Genomic DNA, 18,716 nt, shown 5'->3' on the forward strand with positions numbered 1-18,716 from the left:
TGAAGTCCGTGTTGAATACTGCTGAACACCTACACCAGTGAGTCCAAAGCTTACTCAGGTATGTAAGCACAAGCTTATAACGATYGCAGCACAGATGAAAAAATAGGAGCTACCTATGATCAAATGCTCTCCAACTAATGAGACACGAGAAATTCAGGACTGCAAACCACATAATTAATTCTAAAATCTATCTTTCTATTTAAGCTGTTAATTTGAATAAATGAGACAAAGCAATTAAGGGTTCAGTTCTGCAATCCTTTCACTAAAATCTGCACTTCAAATTGACAGAATCACATGCACAAATAAGAACTATTTTCTCATGCACCAGATGACTTGCTCAAAATCATGCAGTAAGTCTATTTCACAGCCATAATTTACCACAGCTTTCTTCCAAACGTACATATATCTTCTATGACTAAGACACTGCACACTGAAACGTGAACAACTAAAGCAGCTGATCCCTAACTCTGTTTTCCTTTTGCTTACGCCTAGGAAAAAAATATCAACATTGGTCTGAAAAAAATGCTTATCACCAAGTACTGGGAAGCATTTTCTACATCACCTCGTGATTATAGACACTCGTATGTTTAATTTCAGCAAAATGATATACATACTTTAAATCTTTAGGAAGAAAATTTTGCTAGAATATCATTGCCTGTATTATCTGTTGTATAGATATTAATGGATATGATTAAAGGGAACAATGACTTTAGAAGCAGTGTAAATTCTATGTGATAGTGTGTAATATTGTACATTGCTAGGATAAACTTCCACAAGTGTTCTAAAAAACACAACTAACTTGGTTCTCTCTCTACTCATCTGATGCTTTGCAAAAATCAGCATTGTAGTTTTTCAGACTGACTAGCATCTTCCAAAGCAGGAACATGAATTACTTGCCATACCACATTCCAGACGTTTACCCTGTTCATGAGCAGGTACTGAAAAATTTTCTAAAGTATGTGAAATTTGTAAAACACATACTGTGTGCTATAGGACACTTTCACTTGAGATATCACATAAGCAGCGCTTCTCCTTCAATAATAGCTTGAATAGAAACTGATCTAAAGTTAATTGTCACGGAGATTGTTCACGTGCATTGTGCATGTAAAACCCCAAGTCTGCAAGTGTTTATCTTTGGTTAAAAAAAGAATCTGATCATTTCCGAAATGACTACTGCTGATAAAAGGAAACACAAATATCTGTGTACTCTTAACGCACAAACAAAAGCCTTTAAGTACTGTCACTGCAATGAACCAATCATTACTACATTTTGGTTGCTGAGTCTAAAATCCTTACATTCAGCCAGTACCTTAAGACCTCGAAGCAATTGATATATGAGAAACTGTATATGATCATCCGTTAACTTCTGGCACTTCACAATATTGTTCAGGTCAGCACCCATTAAATTTGTCACAAGATATCTGTGAAAATAAAATACATACCCCACAGAACAAAACAAAGAAACACACTTTGTTTAAGATTGGTAGAAGGTAAATTCCAAAAAAACCCTCCTAAGAGTAACTACTCAGTTTTGTGTGGATTCCTATTCTGTTTACTAGTAACATATGGTTTATTTCCTTCCAGTCAGCTATGATTTTAATATTGAAATTTAATGTCTTTAATATTGAAATCAGCTATGAGCTGATATTATGAAAAAGAAAAATCCTGCTTACACATTAACAACTTTTATCTATGTTTTCTCAATAACATACTACAGCAGTGAGGGGAGAATGTACCATGTTTTGAGATAAATAGGTAGCCTCAACCTATATAAAAGTGGAAGCCTGAGATACCTAAATGACAGATATTGTAAGGTCCTGGAATATCTGGTGATGTAGATTAACATGGGATCAGTTGAAATAAGAGTACTTTAACTCCCTCCACCCCAACTGGAAGTTTTATTTTTTGACCTGTTTTATAGAAACATCAATTCTCTTCCAAAGGAATTTGGTAGTACAAAAGTATGCACCTACCAGTCCCAATTCTCAATGTTTAATTTTGCTCCACTGAGTCAAAGTGATTTTGGCCACTAATTTCCATGGAGCCAAAAAATATTAGTTACTATTACATCTGCTAAACTGTTAATCTAACTGCTTATACCAGATGACAAAAACAGCTCAAAATAAATGGTATGTGTGAGTAACGTGAACAGAAAACTAGTCCCAGAACAATCAGGAACCTAGTTTAAATTCACCTTGTCTAAATAAACTAACAGAATACTTTCCTGCATTTCTGAACTATCTAATCTAGCTGTGAAAAAAATAATCTACTGCTGACACATAGTTGAACTTAAGAAGCTTTAAATTTATTGGCATTTATGCAACATCAAACCATTCACCAGGTACCTATAGTCTTTTTACTGACCATTCAAAAAGGTACTAAAATGAGATCCACCCTTCTGCTTTCCTATTTGTGGAAAAGCTGCATAAAGGCATATTGGGGTTCTCTGCACAAAGCCAATCTTAGCTTCAAATGTATTAGAAAAGAATGTGCTTCTTTTTAAAATTAGAGCGGTGCTATCCCTATTTACTTATGAAGTAGTCAAAATGATTTTCAAATGTTACTTACACTTCATTAAAATTTTCTATTGATGTTGCAGGAGTGAAAACATCTAGTAATCCAATAACCTGAAAGACAAGTGAATTGCCATTTTATTTTCAGAAATACTTAACACATGTATAACTAGTATTAACAGTGCTTAGAATTTTTGGCATGAAACTTACAAACATATGACATATGATCACTCTGGAAACTTAGTAAAACCAGTAAAACAGGTAGTTTGCCCAGGGATAGACTGAGTATCTTCATGACCAATTAAAAAATATATATTAATTACAAAAAGTAAAACATGGCTTCAGACAATCATAAATCAAGACAGGAAATGTAATTTTTCACTACAGGAAAAGTTGGTACATTGTTTGTACAGCTGTTATCCTTAAGATTATGTGCAGTTTCACAGGTTTTCTTGTTCTGCTGTTAACTTTTTTAGTATCCTTTCTCCAGGATATTTTTCAATCCACTATATTATACTCTGGCCTCAGCTCAGCAAGTTACTTTTAAGCAGATGGATAATTCCATTGAAATCAACTAGTTGTGACATGAATTTAGGCAAGTACAGAGTTATTTGGAGCCTGCAGTTTTCCTGTCTTTCGTCTAGATTAACAGGTGAATTGTAAGAAAAGTATATTATATTGTCATGAATTTATTTGAGAGTATTTGCCCTTAATTTCTCAACAGAATCCAAATTCAGCAAAAGCAGGTTTGAGGTATTTTTCCTGGACTGATGTATCAATAACATCCAATAGTAGAGAGCAGAACACTGTAGTTTAGTTAGAGAAGAGTAGGACCACTTGCTTTGGACTTCATTAGCTGGATCTTCAAGATCCAGTCAGATCATTTTTCAGTAAAAAGGCAGCCTTTCCAATGACTTCTCTAAAGGTAGCTGGGTCCAGGTATCTTGGGCAGTCAGAAGAGAGTTGTATATACTTTTAGAAAAGGATTGTACTTAATTGAAATTTAAGTCTATTTCACAAGCTTTCATCATAAAAATCAGAAGGAAAAGAACTAACTTTTCACTTACGTTTTCATGCTTCATGTGCTTAAGTAATCTAAGCTCTCGATATGTCCTCCTTGCGTGAATTAGAGACTGAAAAGGTCTTGAAAGCTTTTTTACTGCCACCTTCTGTCTCGTTTTGGTATCAAAAGCTGAACTACAAGAAAAAAAGAAAGCTATAGTGAAAGCATGTTCTAGGCATGCATTTCAAAGCCCTCCATGGCCTAAACATCCTGAAGTTCAGTGGAGAAACTTAAAACACTGTTGGCGATTTGTACTGTCTCCTTTGCCCATTATTTACATTTTAACTAACAGATTGCAACTAGGAGAGCTAGTCAGCAATTCAACTATAGTTCCCATGTTTTTCACTAGCAAATTACGAATGCTTATTATAATATTCAGGAACCCCCAAGGTAATCATTCCCTTTTGTTCAGGAAACTAACTATTCTTTGGAATTAGCATCGTTAATACAGGTCTAGCCTCCCTCTCCAAATCAAGACTCTTTGGGAATACTAGATTCAAATTGTGGGTTTTAGTGAACAACCTAAAGCCTTTAATAATTAGAAGAATGCTGCCATTGTAGACGCAATTAATAGCAATAGCAATTAATATATATGTAGCAATATTAATTATGTCTAGTGAACATTTGCTTGCTCTAGGATCGTGCCATAAGCATGGTATCACATTAGAATCTTGACATAGCCAAGACCATACACATTTCCTCAGGAAATACGAGTAACAAATGAACAACAGATACACGTCATGAACTTTAGCCCACAGATCCTGTGGAACATAGCACGTGCTTAACTTTGTACAAATGGAAATGCCCCTCTGAAGAAGACATTAAGTATAGATGTGCGCCTATTTGCACAAAAAGGCAGACCATTTTTCTGGACATTAGAAAGGCATGACAAGTGTAGTAAGCCACAAATAAATACTGCCTTTATGTAGCACAGGAATAAAAATGATGCCTCTATATTTTACTCCATGGCGCTACAACATACATTTCTAAAAAGATTCAGTTAGCTACCTTCTCTCATTAAGAAAATAATTCCTTTAATTATTTCCCATTACATTAACATTTAAATCAATTAAAGTACCTGTAAAATTCTCTGTTTTAAGTGTGGATAACACAATCTGCAATTGCAAGCAACAGCATTAGTAAGTAGAGATGAACCTTCACATGTTTATCTGGCAGAAACCTTTTGTGGAGTTATAAAACATTGAAAATTAAATAATATAAAAATTGCAACCAGTGTAGGATGACAATAGTTGACAGTAACTGGATGTTATTAACTGCTTATTATTAGTGTTTTAAACACTTTGAATACTGCGGTAAGAGACATCTGCTAGAGATAAGAAGCATACATGTTACTGGGAGTAATTCCTAAACTAATACATTGATCCTGTAACCAGCTTCACGTTGGTGGCCCCTGCACATACTTGGTGCTTTACTAAAATCATGGAGAGACAAGTGAAGAGCAGAGAAGAGCATCTGCAGACAGTTGAAGACTAAGAATTGTTTCTAAATGAGAAGTAACAAATGGGTAATAAGAACAGAATGACATTCAAAAGATGATCATGACCCAGTTATCCTAGAATTCACTAAATCTCTGAGAAGGCCAATGCAGAGCATAATGCAGCAATGTTTTATTAGATAAAAACAGAGTAAGAGGAAGTATATTTAATCAACAAGTTTTTGCAGGCACCATGGAAGGTGTGAGTCACTCACGAGATAAATGAAATATAACAGATTACTTAGCTAGTTTCTTGCAAACATCAAATAAGTGGATCTTCAGGGAAGTTTTAAAGGCATAGAAGGTTGTGGCTTTGCAGAACACCTCAGGAAAGGCATTCTCTGAGCAGAAGAAAGCAAGCATACAAAGTGGCAGGAGAAGATTGGTATCACTCTGAGGAATGCATGGACGGGATATGATAAAGAGACTTGTTCTGACAGTAGGGTTGGAACACAGGACATGAGCACACAGTTCTCAAACAGGTGGAGAACTTCAAGGAATGAATGGTGTAAGATATCTCTATTGTAAATTCTTCTCAAGTTTCACTTGACTGGCCACAGAGACAACATGAAGGTTGCACAAATAAGTCTGAAGGAATAAGAAGGAAGCCAGTGCCTCACTATTAATATAACAAAGAGTAGATACAATTGTATGTGCGTTGTCCTGGCCAACAAAGCCAATGGAAAGCACCACAAGTCTCAGAAACACCTACTCTCTACATATATTAAAACTTTTTTTCTTTTTTTTTTTTTCCAGTGAGAAAGGAAATGTTTGTACAGGCAAATAAGTAACATTGCCCACCACAGCCGCCTGTGCTCAACATCTCAACTCTGCTGGTAATTCACAAGTTTTCCTACTCATCCTTGCACTGGTTTATGAAATACTGTGTATATACAAGACTAGAATGAATTAGGTTTTAAATCCCATTATCATGATAAACATCCTTCCTCTCCCACTTCTAAGGTCAAACGTAGGTTTTAGTAGTTTAAAAACTGTTTATCTTTTAGATGGACTGCTTTTTACTCTCCATATGACTCAGGGCTGCAAAGCTTTCACATGGTATAAAGCACTGTTTTTAGCTTCAGTAATTCTTATGACAACAGCTCTTCAGATTCAGGACAGAAGTAAATCAGGAGAGAGGAAAAAAAACAAAAGCAAAAAACAAAAAAAACAGCACCTCAAATTCTGGGAAGTCTAATGAGAAATCATGAATCTAAGCTGAACAGGCCAGGAGTGAACTTTAAATGAGCTCCTTCACAGTCAAGAAACTGTACCGAAGAATAATCAGAGTCAACGCCTTCAAGTTTTTTCTTTGTCTGGCTTTCCATCATGACAATCTAAATTATTAATAGTGAAACATTCAAAAATAAAGATTTCATTAATCTCTTCCTTTGTTCCATTCAAGAACGAATTGCATCTGTGACATCTCTGCTACTACCTGTGGTCACTTTTCACAAGCAGCATTGCCTGCATTCCTCCCTTCCCTGTGTGGAATTACATGTTTGCTCTTATTTCAGACTGAGTCTCTCCCTTTTCCTATTATATCTATCATCATAGCTGCAATCTGAGTTGTCTCCTGAATCCCTCATAGTTGCCTGAGTAAATTGTTAGGTGATGGGATTAACTGTTTCCCCTTCCGTGTGATTTGCTTGTCCTTTAGACAGGAAACAGCACATCTATAGCCCTGGATAGCACATCTCTGATTCCAATCACGGGAATTCTATGGGCCTGCCTGTGTTTAGCAGCTACACAAACCCTTTCTTTGGGGGCCTATGAGACCAGTCACAGAGTAAAATGRTTCAAAATAGCTTCTTCAAAACATGCTGCTTAATCAGTTAAAGGCATGCTGTTATTAAGAAAAGGTGTTAGAGACCCTCACCTTCCCTTACCCTGCATTATACTCAACTCACATACTCCCTACTGCTAAACTAAAACTGGAGGGTTTCTGTTGGTCTCCTGGTATTTGCACTGTCTCACAAACAACTGCTGACAACTTACAGCTCCTTCCTCTTTTGCAAGGCATTTTCTACTGCTGTGAGTCCTTCGGAGCACAGGCTTCAGCTCTGGTAAAACAGTTGTGTAACACTGACTTACACCTGCAAATAAAATCATCCTTTTAATGATTCAGCTATTGTTTTCTAAGTTTCTTTAAAATTACTTATTCTAGGGTGTCTTCTTCCTAATTATTACTTTACCTCATGTAGCTGGACAGAACAGTACTACGTAAATAAACTTKGATGCTTATAAAAGGCGTATCAACTCCTATCTCTATTCTTCACTACTAGCATTTCATTTGTTGTAGGCAGTGATAATAAAAAAACTTGTAAAATTGCATATTATCATTTAGCATTTCTGATTTACTATAGAGCAGTACGCTCTAATGCCTCAGTAGTAAACGGGAACACCACTTTAGATAGAATTCGTATCGTAATTTAAAAAAACCCACAATTCTTACTATTTTCTTACTTTACAAGAAAAAACTTTGTAATAGTCTTAGTGTCAGATTTTATGGATATGCTCATTCTTGATCTAGAACCCTGGGCAGTTACGACAGACATTTTTTGCTGTCCAAGTAAGATAAAGGATGAAACAGCCATTACTCTACTTACAGTGATTTTTGACACATCAGAGGACTTTGCTTAGTGTAATTTTCAGTAATTGCATAAATTAGACAGATTTTTTTTAATGTTATCAACTCCTGCATTTAATATTTCTATTAATGTTCCACTAGATGAAATAACAATCTCTACTCACTATCTGGTACACATTCTACCAGTCCTCAAGGTTTCAGAGAAAATTTTGAGCTTAGGAAGCTAATGCAGTCCAAAATGTCAAAAGCCAAAAAGCACAGGATTTTAAAACAATCTCATTCCAACTTCATAACTTCGATGGGGCATGGATTTTCATTAGTTAATATTTAGAAACACTGCTGTACATAAAGTCATTTCCCTAGTTTCCACAGGCAGTTTACCTGTTATGGTTACACATCAGTAGTACTGGACAGACAAACCATTTCTATACCCAATCATCTCTCAGATCCTGCAAGTCCCTTGTGGATTAGGAGCATAATATTCAGCATACCTGTTGGACTAGCACTGCCCGTTGTACTTCCTAGTGCTTTGGGCTCTGAGAAGGCTTATTAGCTGGGCACAGATAGTAAAAGCACATACAAAATGCCTGCAAAAAGTTCAGCTTGAGTGTAGTGTAGTGATCTAACAAATTATCTTCATTCCAGAAGCCCACTCAGGTCTAGCAGATTCAAAATGAAGGCATGACCAAGGTGATTATGTGTTATCAGACTCGTGTGTCTGCAGTGAACTGCTATTCTTTTCTACATTATCTGCTGGTATTCTAGACTGCATCACCCCAGATAACTGCAAGGTTTTGGCTGTCTGTAAAGCGTGATTTTATGTTTGTGAAAGTGTTGTATCTGTCCAAACAATTAGATATGCTTACTCTAAATCAGAGCTTCATTTGAGTAGCTGTAAACATACAAAGAAGAGCTAACATTTCCAATTTTTTATACAAATTAGTGTCCCAGTCTGTGAGGCTTTCAACCCAACATTGCAGGTTTGGTAACTGTATGGATACACTCTAACAAACTTGAGGAAATACTGTACCCAAGTGGATCCTTAAATTTGGTCCCTGTGGCAATGACACTGCATGTAAAGGTTACTCATATTGTTCTAGGCTACTATTTTTACTTCCTTCATTGAATCACAGAATCAGTAAGGTTGGAAGGGACCTCTGGAGATCATCTAGTCCAACCTCCCTGCTCAGCAGCATCACTTAGAGCATGTTAGACAGGGTTGCATCCAGGCAGGCCTTGAAGATCTCCAGAGAAGGAGACTCCACAACCTCTCCAGGCAACCTGTGCCAGGGCTCTGTCACTCCCACAGGGAAGAAATTCCCCCTCACGTTCAGGCAGAACTTCCTGTGCTTCAACTTCTGCCCATTGCCTCTTGTCCTGTCACATGGGACAACTGAAAAGAGTTTGTCCCTGTCCCCTTGACACCCTCCCTTCAGGTACTTGTACACATTGATAAGATTACCCCCTTCCCCCCATCCAGCTCTCGCAGCCGTTCCTCATAGGACAGGTGCTCCAGCCCTCTGATCATCTTCATAGCCCCATGCTGGACTCTCCTCAGTAGCTCCATGTCTCTCTTGTACTGGGGAGCCCAGAACTGGACACAGTACTCAAGATGATGTGGCTTCCCCAGGGCTGAGTAGAGGGGCAGGATCATCTCCCTCGACCTGCTGGCAACACTCTTCCCAATGCACCCCAGGAGACCACTGGCCTTSTTGGTCACAAGGGCACATTGCTGGCTCRTGGTCAACTTGTCATCCACCAGCACTCCCAGGTCTTCTCCACAGAGCTGCTCTCCAGCAGGTCAGCCCCCAGCTTGTACTGGTGCCTAGGGTTATTCCTCCCTAGGCGCAGGACCCTGCACTTGCCCTTGTCGAACCTCACGAGGTTCCTCTCCGCCCAGCTCTCCCGCCTGTCCAGGTCTCTCTGAATGGCAGCACAGCCCTCAGGTGTGTCAGCCACTCCTCCCAGCTTGGCATCATCAGCAAACTTGCTGCGGAGGCACTCTGTCCCCTCATCCAGGTCATTGATGAAGAAGTTGAACAGGATGGGACCCAGTCTGAGGCCTGGGAGATGCCACTAGCCACAGGCCTCCAACTAGACTCCACGCCACTGATGAYGACCCTCTGAGCTCTGCCTTTCAGCCAGTTCTCAATCCACCTCACTGTCCACTYGTCTAACCCACACTTCCTGAGCTTCTCTAGGAGGAGGTTATGGGAATTTGGGATGTTATGGGATGTTATGTATCAAAAGCCTTGTTGAAGTCGAGGTACACAATGTCCACTGCTCTGCCCTCATCTACCCAGCCAGTCATTCCATCATAGAAGGCTATCAGATTGGTTAAGCAGGATTTCCCCTTGGTGAATCCATGCTGGCCAGTCCTGATCACCTTCTTTTCCTCCATATGTCTGGAGATGACATCCAGAACGAGCTGTTCCATCACCTTTCCAGGGATGSAGGTGAGGCTGACYGACCTAGAGTTGCCTGGGTCCTCCTTCTTGCCCTTCTTGAAGACTGGAGTGACACTGGCTTTCTTCCAGTCCTCAGGTACCCCTCCAGTTCTCCAGGACCTCTCAAGGATGACGGACAGCAACCTGGCAACAACATCCACCAGCTCCCTCAGTACCTGTGGATGCATCCCATCTGGGCCCATGGATTTGTGGAAGTCTAGCCTGCCCAGAAGGTCTCTAATCCTATCCTCCTAATTTCTCCACTTCACAGGTTAACCAAAACCATAATTTCTCTACTTCACTGGTTAACCTAAGGGCCATATTTCTCCAGAACGTGCTAAGTTTACCTGTTGCACGAAGTGCAAGGAGCAAAAACAAAGAAAAGAAAATGCAGTTCATGCTCAAAACATGGATTCACATGACCTGAACTTCGCTGATTTTGATAAGAAAGAAGGTGGTATCTAGAATCCAAAAGAGAAATTATACAGAATTTCTGCCACATATCTGGTACAGCTACAACTTTGAGCACTTACCTACAGACCATTCCTGTCTAAATCTACCTACAGAACTTACCCACCATTTAAGTACCTATTACCTTCTTTCCTCATAGGCAATACACACCTACTTCCTTGTGGCCCAATTTCCCCTTCAGTTTTAACATTCGGATTTTCTGAGACAAACAAATAATGGCAGCAGAAAGATGTATGTCAGCAAGAACTGGGGGGAAAGGAGGGAAGAGAGGTTCGATATACAGATAACTGATCATTGAGGCAGACAGACTTTATGCACTGGCAAGTAAATCAGATGAAAGGAGATACACAAGAACTCCATCATGGGACATTTTCAAATATCCAGTCACACCACTCAATTCCTCAAAACTGTGGTGAATGACAACTCTTTATCTCTCATACAAATGTCACAGGAGTCAAAGAAAGTCATCATAAGGATAACATTCGTTTTGATTTTTGTTCGCAGGATTTTGATTGTTATCTTTTTGTGTCCTCTCCAGAATCGTTTTTTCCAATAGCTCTTTTAATAGAGCGTACCTTTTTATTGTGATATAGTCTTAAAAATGTACATAGGACATCTATCCAATACTAGAAAATGGGCCATAAGAACTACTGGCAATGTAGCACAAGCACATCAGAACATGTTTGTCAGCCGCCAGTATCAGGGACAGCTAGCTTAAATCAAGCAACAAAGTAAACCCAGAATTGTTTCATTTGTTTCTTCTTTATAAACACCTCGTTACTTTATGCAGGTTTAGGCTGGTGATTTCCTCCCTCTGATAGTTAGAATTAAGGTAGAGACAGCAGACCGCTTTGTTTACGAGACCTCACAAATAATGAGTTGCAAGTACATCAGAAGGGATCCATAAAGAAAATTGAGAAGGTAATATAGCAAAGGGTGGGAAGATGAATAACAAGCAGCTCTGAAATGATACATTAATCTCATTAGAGAAAAAACTCTTAYTAAACGATGACAAGTTATTGCATTGTAAAATTATATCTTATCACTTGAATATTATTCCAAACACTATGCTGAGTACTAGCATCACTTTTTTTGGCTTTAGTACAATCATTGTCAAGGATCTCAGATGAATTTACAACTAGATTTGAATACAAAAGTACAAAACAGCTCTTACATATGCCATATATTTGCTGTATATCAAAAATAAGTACATACTTGTGTACTTATGTATTATATACATACTATATAATACACAAAAATAATTACATATTTTTAAGCAGACATTGAAAAAATACTAAAAAATAATTGTTATCAATGTTTATATAAATCCATTTCCAATCTTCTTTCACAAAGTGATATGATATCTGCTATCACAAAATGATAACAATGCTGTATCTGCCTCTGAATCTACCGGCTCTTTTTGTTTTTTTTTTTTTTTTTTTTTTTTTTTTTTTTTTTTTTTTTTTTTTTTTTTTTTTTTTTTTTTTTTTTTTTTTGTTTTCTAGTCTCTCTCTTACCTGCCCACAGTTACTTAAACACACAAATTACATTACAGAGGACTAATCACATTTCTGTAGGGTAAGTTATAAACATTATAGTTTAAACCAGTGAGAGTGCTATGTTTAGAATTACTCTTGTTGAGAAAAACATACAGAAGGTTGAGGTTATAAGCTGTTAGTTCCCTCAGCACATGTAACCAACTCACGGATACTAAAATAACCAGGTATTCTAGACAGGAAAACATTAAGTTTAACATGAAAAATATGAATGCCTTCAAATACATTCACAAACCTAAACAGGCATAATCTCACTTACATTATTGTGCTTTTTTCTCCTATTCCTCCTCTACTCCCCCTTGATGTTTCCTTTTTTCTCTCTGTACAATGGCCAAAATATTAAATGATAGCACTTCTGTTCCCAGATCATGTAAGGGTTTTGAAACTCCCCTGCACAGACTGTATGTGCAGAACTAACATACTGGATTTTTGATACCAACTAGCTATAAGGTCCTGAAATTGCAAACAGCTTTCTTGAGGGAGCCAAACCTTAGGACTTTAAGGACTCAGGAACTGGGACTGTGTGTCCTAACCAGCTGCAATTGTGATCAGATGTGATAGCAGGAAAGGAGGGGCAAAGGGTTATGACCACATGTGGTCAGGCAGGTGCAGATTACCACAAATGGTAATGCAGTAAGGATGGAGGGGACCCTCTGTAGCAGACTTTTACTTAGCTAATGTAGTCCCACAACCAAATGGAAGGCCATAATTCTACAATTTTTGTTGCATTTCTGCCACAACTGATTCACTCCTCAAGCCTTTTTCATCTCCTGCTCCCATTTCTTTAAAAAAATTCATTAATTCCTCCTGAAAAAAAGCAGCAAAATACAAAGTCCCCACGTTCTGAGCTTGCCTTCTCTTCTCCCTTCTACAACTCCCTCCATCAGCTCCCTCACACATACAGATGTCACTGGCTTAGTGACAGAATCATACCTACAGATCTCTGTCACAGCTATTCTCAGTCAGTYTTATCCTTCTCCACAGCCACTTCCTCCCTGATTCAATCTTCTTCATTAAAAGAATTCTTACTTTCACTTTAAATACGAACCTTGACTCCACTAATTACCATTCCATTTCCTTTTCCTCTCCAAAGTCAATGACTATGCTGTTTCAACGTCTGAAAAATACGCAAAATAAAACTAGACAAAAGGAATTACAAGTAAACCAAATCCCATCCTAGTGCTCCACCCCCCCCCAACCCTCACTGAACCCTCTAGTGATATCTCCCTGGCCAATACTCTTCCATCTTCTTCTTTCTTTGATCTATTTTTACATATTCTTGAATTCTTGCCCTCGTTTAGCTTCATACCTGCAAACCCATTGCAACTTCATCCCCAATAGTTATATCATCATATTCCTGAGGGTCTTCTGCATTCTGCAGTATTTTTTGTTGCTACATCCATATTCATCTATTAATTCTTGTGACACTGCCGTAAAGATCCTTCTCCTGATCTATAACTTTGACAATGTGGCCCCTTTTTAATCATTGCTACTCCCTATTGCAAGCTCACTCTCAAGGTCTTGCTTGTAAGTATGATTATTACTTTTATTCACTCTTACAAGCCGTCTATCTCTGAGCAGACTTGAATGCCTTCATCTCTCACCCTGTTTGCAAAGTGTTTGAATAAGCTCAAAAAGGCTCCCCTTTTAAATATCTGCAAAACAACTGAAAGTCTTCAAAAATGTACTTCTAAAAGATGCATGCCAAAAATAGGTGCTGTCCAAGTTAGAAGCTGCCTAAGTGCTACGTTAACAATACTGTTTGATGCAATGTTTCCAATCACATATTACCATAACCATATTTAGAATGAATTTTAGCCTCTGTATTTGCATTGGAAATAAGATATCTCATCTAAAAGAGGCCTGGCCTAAAGGAACACACACTAAAATCAACTGACTATATGAGTTTAGAATTCTAACTTCAGCTGTATAGATCTCTAAGGTCTTCAGTTTCCTGATGCATATGCATCATACATATACATCATATGTGTTATTACTATTCTAAAAGCTTATCTAAACATTTACCATCTAAATAAGCATACAGCATTACTGGAATTATGCTATGTATCATTGTAAATTGATGTTTTAGATGAAAAAATATACTTAGTGTCACTATAGTTAATGAAAAGGTCCCTTTATAAAACAGTATCATTCAGAAATCATCAAATAAAAGCCTAGATATGGAATTGTTTTCTTTTTCAGTCAAAGACAGTTTATATGAGTTTTTAAAAAACTTCACACACTGCTGAGTTGTCTCAGCACTTGTTTAGAGGTTCTTGATCTGAAAAGGACAATATCAGTGATCTTATGTCTCAATCTTGAAAGACAGAATCCTCAAATATTTGCAAGTTATAATCCTACTAGAAATCATAGGATTGGGTCGAATGGGGGAAAGAATGGGTTAAACTTTAAAGTTTTCTGCTTCTACTTTTCCACTTGTACTTCCCTAAAGTAAAACAGAAGCCTAAAAAAACCTCAAGATTTTTACACAGGATAAGCCAGGATAAAAATTTAATGGATCTTAAGTATGCACTTAAAGTCAGTGGGATGTAGGGACCTGTTTAAGTGCTGCATTGAGTGAATGACTGACTGATTCAAGGCAGACTATGCTTATCTGCTTTCCTGAATTGAGGCCTGTATTACTGCAGTCTGAATTAGCAGGACACTTTTTTTAAACATATACTTAAAAGTAACTTGAGGTTTATGTTAGGCATTGCTTGAAAATACATCTAAAAACCAAAGAAGACTGCATGTTGAAGCTAAAAAGTATGGAAAAAACAGCAGAGAAAGCACTATTGATGCCAAAGACCTCTGAGGAAGTTTCTAATAGGAAAAAAAAGCAGCTCTTGCCTCACTTCTCTTAATCTTGCAAGGTATTTTCTCTTCAAAGAAAGCAAAAGAGAGATTTTCAATAGGCTAATGAGAAACAACCTGTTGGAGAGCTCACAGAAAGCATGTTACAGAAGACTGTCTATACCTCCCAGGCAAAGACATGATTAAGTAGGTTGGAAGACAGCTTACAAAAGCTGGCATGAAAAGCTTATACAGGCTTTAAAATACAAAACAAAAACCTTTTGCTATGTGTGTTACACAATTTGGAGTAAATAATAAAAAAAAGTATTTAAAAAGAAAAAAAAAAGAGATAAAGCAGCACTTCCCCTGCCACTATAATCAGATGCTAACACCAACTTACAAAAGAAGAGGCTTAGAGATACAAAACTATATTGGACCTGCCACGGTAATATGGTTGTGAGGCAGAGATGCTGCAGGCCAGAGATCCAATTTACAAGCAGTAAAGCATAGTTCAGAGACTGAAACACAGCTAGAATTATCATTTAAGAGGTATAGTCAGGAGGGACAAGAGTTTAAAATGCAATTTTTCCTGAGACCAACTCGATCCTTTTTTCTCTAGGCTTGAAACAAAATAATGGTTGTTGAAAATTATCTTGTGAAAGTTAGTTTGCTTGCTTCTCATCTAAGGGTTCATCAGCTTAAAAACTGCCCTTAAAACCAAAAATATTTTTAAAATTCACAGGTAGAAGGGGCAGCATCTGCTCTACAAAAGCCAACTAGCCCTTTAGTGAGAGAGAAGTCCTATGGTCGGGGTGAAAACTGTGCAAATGCATTTATTAATAAAATTTTAAATTAAACTATGTAATTCAGTTTTGACTCTAGTTAAAATAGTTTTCTAATACAAAAAAATACAAGTTGAGGAACAAATCAATAGCACAAAAAGAAAACACCTCTAAATGAAACATGTAAATTTAGTATTTGCCATTATGGAAGTAACCTTTGACAAAACAAAAGCTGACAGAAAATACTGTTGAAGACTCCATTAATCATTTTAAACATAACAATTATTATGTAATTAACATAATCACCATATATACACCATATTTTCACAGAGATTGAAGCTTTTTCTAAATTTACGAAATCAGATCCAACAGCAGCAAATGACAGAATATCCACCAACTTGAATGGYTACAGGAGACAACCCAGGTAAGGAAGACCTCTGCAGAACTGCAGAACTCTCTGCAGAAGATACATATGTAATGCAAAATGCACTACAAATACTCGAAGGAACAACTTCATAGTTCTCCATGTGGTTCATATGGATGCTAAAGTGCAATGCCATTTGACAGTGTGTCTGAGTCCTTTCAAGGATTTCCAAGGACTTCTTTTTATCCTGTGTGATAAAAAGAGTGAGAAAAGCAGTAGAAGTGTTTGCACTAAAGAGGATCTGTATTTAATACATACTCCAAATTTAAATGAAAAGGAAGAAAAATCTACTGGGAAGCACTATGCTTGATATTGATATTATTATATTGACTTTGAACTGCATGCATAAAAAGAGTAAGCAGAAGATAGCTTAATGCAAATATTTACATAATGTTTCTTTTTAACAAATATCACTTTAGTTGCACAAGTCTATCAGACATGACTGATAATTTGCAGTAATAAAGGAAAGGAAAAGAGTATAGGAGAGTTTCATTGAGGTATAAAATGATTTGTTGTTCAACAATGAACAACAATGTTGTTCCTGTTTCGAACAGGACTACGGTGTCTATTATGCAAAGCACTTAAAAACTTATTTAAGTCTTATGGAAATCAGTGGAATTAAATAATTTTTTTTAAGTATGTTACTGAATAGGAGTGCAATTATCCACAAAAGCTATACAGCCTATTACTCAAAGGAATGACTGTGTCTCATGGGTTTCCTGGGTAAGGCATGTGCATATATAGAGAAAAAAAATCAATTTCAATAGACACTAAAAATAGATAGCTTTTCTGAGGCACAGGTAAACCTTTTCCTCACATTCAAGCTTTTGCTTGAGTTCATAGTTCATTGATGTTAACAGGACTATTAATGTAGAGTAATGTTTTATTCCTGTGAGCTGTTCTTAAACATGTATTTTAAAGTAAATCTTTCCCATGGCTTCTTCCCTATATTTTATATCCCAGTTCCTAGGCTCCCTCATTAACAGCATACTAGGATTTCCTTGGTTTCTCAGGCAGAAAAGCAAGTAGAATAAATTAACACCATTACCAGAATAAAATTAAAAAAAAAAAAAAAAATACCAGCTGTGCTTCAAATGAACCAGCATGTTTTCATTTCCTTCACAAGTTCTCAAAAGTCTTGGCATCTCATTACAAAATTCAGCACAGTAGGTTTTCACCTTGAAACTATTTAAGCATAAATAGGAAAAGTAATCAGAAATGCATGTTTARCTAGGAAATTACTGTACTTCTCACACTCCATATCCGGCTGTGAGTTTGCAAACAATACGGGAGAAGGAAAAGTAAAAGTTTATAGTCTAAATAAACTAGGTCTCTGTGAAACTATTCACAACAATCAGATAAACACCAGCCTATGCCCCTGAATTACGACAACAATATTCACATAGTATTTCCCTAGAGTTCTCTAGGGAAGGCAGAAGCCTGAAATACTAAATAAAAGAGTAAAATTCCAAGATACTAGTCCTGAGTGTTTCTGCTGATTGTTTGAGGTTTTTTATATATATAATATATATATATATATATACACACACACACACACACACACACACATTCCTATTCTTACATGTAACTGAGGCATTTCACAGAGCTAGAAAAGGAAGCAAACAATAAGAAACACCACAAATGTTCTCTCATACACGATTATGAAAAGAAGTGAAAACAACCATTCAGAAGTTTAGTCAACTGCAAAAAGTTAAGAAATTCTGAAGAAACATTTTTTCTATTGTAGTATACTTCACTGAAGGCCCATACAGATTGTTTTTACAYTATTCCACTTATGTAGCTTATAAAAGAATCATGATTCTTTTTCAGAAACCCCTTAAACATTACCACTATTTCCAGAAATTGATTCAAAGCTTTTATAAACACAGTGAAGTGTGCATCAAATAAGCTTGGCCTTACAGTGCCAGAAGTTCCCMAAAATGCACACTTGATAAGCTAATTAATAAAAAAAAAAAGAAATATTTTACGATAAGGAGCTGCGATAAATCCTTATGCAACGCTAAGACTCCAAAGTCCTTGGGCCATGCTCTGTCCTAATTCACAGCGCTCCTGCAATCAGCCGGCAAAGCCCCGCTCTCCCTCGGCCCGGTCTGCAGGCCGACCGGCCCGACCCCCGCCCCTCCCCAGGGCGGCTCCCACCGACCTCCGCTGGTTCCTGAGCCCGCACCTCACCCTGCCTCCTCGCTCCCCGCTCCCGCGGGCGCTCCCGTTAACCGGCCCGCCGGGAAGCACACGGCTCACAGACACGCGAGCACACCTGTCGCTGCCACGGCAAAAATCACGGAGCAGGCGGGCTGCGGGCGAGGGGGCTGCGGGCAGCCGTTCAGCGGAGCGAGGGGCAGCAACAAGGCGGCATCGCGCAGCCGTGCCCGCAGCCCTTCCCGCCGCCGCCTCCCCACCCTCCCGCCCGCTGGGAAGGGAGAAATGTTTGTTTCCGACTCGCACACACCATGACTGTGCAGGATTCCTGGCTAGGGGGCAATTTTCACCCAACTACAAGTGGCGTCAGCCGACGAGCGGCTGGGTGACCTGCCGCCCGCTGGCAGAGGCGAAGCGCGCGG

General features: G+C 38.1%; 1 protein-coding gene across 2 annotated transcripts in view; it reads right to left on the reverse strand.

Moving 5' to 3' along the window:
* MAPK11 (mitogen-activated protein kinase 11) overlaps positions 1-18,716 on the reverse strand; it is a 37,463-nt gene that overhangs the window by 18,078 nt on the left and 669 nt on the right. For both annotated transcript variants that reach the window (XM_085309904.1, XM_085309905.1), the window contains exons 2-4: positions 3,581-3,710; positions 2,569-2,627; positions 1,310-1,421 (exon numbers count right to left, since the gene is read on the reverse strand). In XM_085309904.1, the coding sequence (XP_085166030.1) occupies positions 1,310-1,421; positions 2,569-2,627; positions 3,581-3,710 (301 nt within the window). The remainder of the gene's footprint in view (positions 1-1,309; positions 1,422-2,568; positions 2,628-3,580; positions 3,711-18,716) is intronic.

This window comes from Rhea americana, unplaced genomic scaffold (assembly GCF_003343005.1).
Source record: "Rhea americana isolate MKP2758 unplaced genomic scaffold, rheAme1 scaffold_306, whole genome shotgun sequence".
Classification (NCBI taxonomy): domain Eukaryota; kingdom Metazoa; phylum Chordata; class Aves; order Rheiformes; family Rheidae; genus Rhea; species Rhea americana.